At 42.7% G+C, this 5469-nt stretch overlaps 1 protein-coding gene across 1 annotated transcript; it reads left to right on the top strand.

Annotated features, from left to right (window-relative positions):
* Positions 1-4339: 4339 nt before the first annotated feature.
* LOC112619305 (putative protein TPRXL) lies at positions 4340-4897 on the top strand. Its single transcript, XM_025377343.1, has one exon. It carries the CDS (start codon positions 4340-4342, stop codon positions 4895-4897), a length of 558 nt encoding a protein of 185 aa, XP_025233128.1.
* Positions 4898-5469: the final 572 nt, after the last annotated feature.

Genomic DNA, 5469 nt, shown 5'->3' with positions numbered 1-5469 from the left:
TAAAGATTCTTACATGGTATTTTTTCCTGTTGTGGAGATGGTAGTAATTAATAATTTGCAAAAAGGCTTAAATGCAATTAAGTCTTAATAATAGCTAAAATTAATTTCTCTGTGTTTGAGAAGTTGGGAATACTTCTCTTAGAATATAATGCTCATACTACTGTTGTTAATGGGAGTAGACAGCAAAAGAAATTGCTCACAATGAAGAAATCATGCTTTAAGATAAAAATGGATCTTAACATAAATAGCATTTACTTTCACTATAACCAACATTCAGAATATGACTAAAAATGGCATCTGAGATACCAAAATAGAGGACAGCCAGCGAATGCACTAATGATAATGTCATTTGGGAGTCACTGATTAGTGATATAGCTATCTGTATGACGGTTTTTTTACTTAAAACTTTTGAGCTCTTAATTTATACAAGATTATGGCAAGTTTTAAAAATCTATTTTTCAGGCTGGGCACAGTGGCTCACGCCTGTGATCACAGCACTTTGGGAGGCTGAGGTGGGAGATCACTTGAGGTCAGGAGTTCAAGACCAACCTGGTCAACATGGTGAAACCCTGTCTCTATCAAAAATACAAAAATTAGCCGGGCATGGTGGCAGCTGTCTGTAATTCCAGTCACTCAGGAGGCTGAGGCAGGAGAATTGCTTAAACCTGGGAGGTGGAGGTTGCAGTAAGCTGAGCTCGTGCCACTGCACTCCAGCCTGTGCAATAGAGTGAGACTGTCTCAAAAAAAGAAAAAATTATTTTTCACGCTGGGCATGGTGGCTCCCACCTGTAACCCCAGTACTTTAGGAGGCCAAGAAGGGAGGATTGTTTGAGGCCAGGTGTTTGAGACTAGCCTGGACAACATGGCAAAACACTCATCTCTACAAAAAAATTTTTTTTAATGTTTTTAAATTAGCTGGGTGTGGTGATGTGTCTGTAGTCCCAGCTACTCAGGAGACTGAGGCAGGAGGATCATTTGAGCCTAGAAGTTTGAGACTGCAGTGAGCCATAATCGCGCTACTGTACTCCAGCCCAGGCAACAGAGCAAGACCCTGTCTCAAAAAAAAAAAAAAAAAAAAAAAGGTTTTCCAAATACTCAACAAAATTAAAAGTAGAAAATTAGAGACATGAAGGAAAATGGCTGATAGGCTGATGAAGCATGATAAGGAATATGGAAGGGCAGGACAGAGAAACTATAAGAGGGGCAGCTATGGGAGTTATTTGGTGTTGGGTAGGACAGCCCTGGCTGGCTCCATTTTCTCGAGGACTTCATTGTAGTATAGCAGGAAGCAGTAATTTCTTGATGGATCAGCTTCATTGTTATGGATGTGAAAGACTAAATTGGATTTAGAAAGACATGAGTCTGCAATAACTCAAATTTCTCTAACATTGTTTAAAAGAAAAATGTTTGGATGCTTACATTTAGAAACTCTCATGCAATAGAATCTTTCTTTGAATGACCAGGGCTTTGCTATAATTATTTTTCAGTAGTATTTCTAATGTTGAAAAGAAAAGGTTTTTTATTTCTATACTGTGAGTAAAGATATTGAATTAAAGTTGCAATTTCATACATATCCTTTGTTTCTTTCCTTTGAAATTCAGAGAAAGGCAATATAATTTTGTATTTAAAGGATTTTGATTTCTTAATTTTAATTTTTAGTATTTTTATCTAAAGGAAAACCAAGATCCTGCTCTTTATTACTTTCCAATTGCCTTGAGAACTAAAATATTCTCACTTATTCTGTAGTTACAAAAACAACGTCTACTTGTCAGGCATCTTTAGATCAGTGTCTCAACTTGCTTCTACATTTAAAATGAACCCTCCTTATCAGTAAACAAGCAAATCAACATATAATGTCTTCTATTAGACACTGTTTTATGGAATGTGGGGACATGTAGAACATATTAGCTGTGGTTCCTGCCTTTTAATGATTTGTGAGGGAGGATGAGGTACTGTCTTTGATCATGTCCCATCATTTTAATTGCAACACGATGAGAACTCAAAACTGAGGTTTTCTTGACAGACTGGAATGTAAGGTTAACCTGACAAGTTGACATTTAATAAGGGCAATCATCAAGACATGCTCTAAGGCACTTTCAAAATCCAAACTGTACAAGGACGAAGATCTAGTTGACTTTAGAAGTAATATGATTTGTCAGTTGATGTGGTCCTAGCCTGGGAAATAGAAATAGAGACTTAATTGAGTGATTCTGCTCTAATGAGATCACTTTATCCACATATAATATCATTTCTGGATAGTGTTAAATCTGTTATTGGCAGACTACAGGAAGTGCATTGAACTCACCAAGACCATAGGTATACCAGAAACCATGTCACAGGATAATGTACAAAGAGACAGGAAATGTTTGACCCCAAAAACAAAGAAATAGCTAGGCACAATGATATCATACTCAAGTACCTAAGGAGCTGTTATTTGGGAGGAGGGATGATTTTATTTGTGGCAGAACCAGGGCCACTTGATGGCCCAGGTGATGGAGTAGCAGGGTGTTTGTCTTTGGGTCCAGTGTATTGTAATAATGGCTTGAGTTGCCTTGAAAGATGCAGTAAGTTTCTTAAGATTGGAGGTATTTGGGGAAAGTATAGACTGTTACTTGTAAGATATTTTCTTCTTCTATATCTCATTTGTCTTTTTATTTTGAAAAATTTCTAACCTATGGGAAAGTTTCAAGAATAATCCACACTTGTATGTCCTTCACTTACATTTGTCAAATATTGACATTTTGCCACATCTGGTTTAGACTTTTACGTATTATTTGATGTTATTTATTTACTTTTAATTTTTTGTTGAGCTATTTGAGAATAATTTGCAGATATAGTGATGCTTTACCCCTAAATACTTCAGATCTAGCTGGGTGTGGTGGCTCACGCCTGTAATCTCAGCACTTTGGGAGGCCGAAGCAGGTGGATCACTTGAGGTCAGGAGTTCGAGACCAGCCTGGCCAACATGGCAAAACCTCATCTCTGCTAAAAATACAAAAATTAGCCAGGCCAGGCATGGTGGCATGTGCCTGTAGTCCCAACTACTCGGGAGGCTAAGGCATGAGAATAGCTTGAACCCAGGAGTTGGAGGTGCAGTGAGCTGAGATCACACCACTGCACTCCAGCCTGGGTAATAGAGTGAAACTGATTCAAGAAAAAGAAAAAAAGAAAAGTTTTAGATCTTTTAAGAACAAAACAAGGATTATTTTCTTACATAATCACAATAATCAATTTCAGGAAATTAACATTAATATTATATAATATACATTTTGTATACAAATTTAGCCAGTTGTCCAAATAATGTTCCTTGTAAATTTTCCCTTCCATCTAGGATCTAATTCAGAATACCACATTGTATTTAATCATCTCTTTAGTCTCTTTTTATCTGAAACAATTCTTCAGCCTTTGTTTTTGTTTTTCTTGATACTGTCATTTATTTTAATTTTAATTTTAATTAATTTATTTATTTTAGAGACAGAGTCTTGCCCTGTTGCCCAGGCTGGAGTACAGTGGTGCAGTGGTGTGATCATAGCTCACTGTAGCTTCGACCACCTGGGCTCAAGCAGTTCTTCTGCCTCTGCCTCCCAAGTAGCTGGGACTACAAATATGTGGCATCACACCTCGCTTATTTTATTTTGTTATGTTATGTTAGGTTATTTTATGTCATGTTATTTTATGTTATGTTATTTTATTTATTTATTTTATTTTATGAGACAGAGTTTCACTATGTTCCCCAGACTAGACTTGAACTCCTGGCCTCAAGTGATTCGCATACCTTGGCCTCCCAAAGTGTTGAGATTACCGGCATGAACCACCACACCCAGACAATACTGACATTTTTTAAGAGGAAAGCAATTGTGGAATTGTTTGTAGAATGTCCCTTGATTTTGTTTTTTCTCTCTTCATATGATTAGGTTCAGGATATGTATGTCTGGCAGGAATATTATGTAGGTGAAGTCGTATCCCATACTAGTGTAACACATTAGGGAGCACGTAATGTCTGTTTTATTGGTGATGTGAGCTCTGATCACTTTGTGGTGTACTGTAAGGCATCTTTTCCCTTTGTAATGAATAAATGTGTGGGAAGAAAAGTTGAGACAATGTCAATATCCTGTTTACCAATAAACTTCTAGTCAGTAGTTTCAGCATTCATTGATAATATTTGTTCTAATTATGTTCAGGAACAGAGCAGGACCCAGGATGCAAGACCCTAGGCATCCCCGAGGCCTTCCACCGTCCCCAGGCCTTCCAAAGAGACAGCGGCAAGACCGCACAGTCTACAACTGGAAACAGCAGGAAGTGCTAGAAAATCACTTTAAGAAGGAGCCGTACCCAGGCTATGACACACGACAAAAGTTGGCGGAGATGCTCAACCTCGGGGAGTACCAAGTGCAGGTGTGGTTCAAGAATCGCCGGGCCAAACGCTCTCGGGAGCGGTTGTTCCAGCAGCAGCTCCAGCAGTTCCAGCAGCATCCTCAGCAGCAGCAGCCCCAGCAGCAGGTCCAGCCCCAGCAGCCCCAGCAGCCCCAGCAGCCCCAGCAGCAGGTCCAACCCCAGCAGCCCCAGCAGCCGCAGCAGCAGGCCCAACCCCAGCAGCGCCAGCAGCAGCAGCCCCAACAGGAGCAGCAGCCCCAGGAGCTCCAGCTCCAGCTCCAGCAGCCCCAGCAGCAGCGGCCCCGGCAGCAGGTCCAGCCCCAGCAACCCCAGCAGCTCCAGCAGCAGCAGCCCCAGCAGCAGCGGCCCGGGCAGCAGGGGCAGCCCCAGGCAGGCCACAGCCCGCAGAGCTCGCACTGTGCCCCCTTTCCCTGAAGCCGCCGCCTCTGCCTCCAGTCAGCCTGGCCCCTTGGGAATTCTCCCAGTGGTGGAACTCATGATCTTCAGCCTCCACCAGGCCTGAAGTATCTTTGGGTGCAGAGCCCAGGAGGGCGTTTGGCTGCCCTGGGTCTAGCCCCTGGCCCAATCCCAGCCCCATTCCAGGCCCACTCAAAAGCCAGGGCCCAATCCCAGGTCCAGGCTCCATCCTAGCCCCTGGCCCGATTCCAAGTCAGGCTTACTCCCAGGCCCAGCCCCAGCTCCAGCTCCAACTCCAATTTTAGGCCCAGGCCCAGGCCCAGGCTTAGTCCTAGCCCAATCCCAGGTCCTGGCCCAATCCCAAACTTACGATCACTCCCAGACTCAGCCCTAGTCTCCTTGTTACCTCAGAGCCCTTATGGCTCCAATTTCTTGCCAGACACAGTCATTCCCTGACTTCGCAGAGCTCCTCCCACCCCTGGACCAGTTCGAGGGATCCTTGGTCTCCACCACAACATCTCAGTACCAAGATGGGAATGACTCTACAGACAAAAAGACTCGGGCCCCAGGTGATTAATGAATTTATAGGCGGCCTGTGTCTGCAAAGTCCTGTGGATCCCAGTGGATCTGGAGTGGCTGGTTGGTCTACACCACTGGTCAATGCACCACCATTTACTC

Source organism: Theropithecus gelada, chromosome 2 (assembly GCF_003255815.1).
Source record: "Theropithecus gelada isolate Dixy chromosome 2, Tgel_1.0, whole genome shotgun sequence".
Taxonomy (NCBI): Eukaryota; Metazoa; Chordata; class Mammalia; order Primates; family Cercopithecidae; genus Theropithecus; species Theropithecus gelada.
This window is presented reverse-complemented; position numbering and strand designations above follow the sequence as displayed.

What these genes read in the sequence shown, in the direction of transcription:
- LOC112619305 (XM_025377343.1), top strand. Translation starts at nt 4,340, where the DNA reads ATGACACACGACAAAAGTTGGCGGAGATGCTCAACCTCGGGGAGTACC.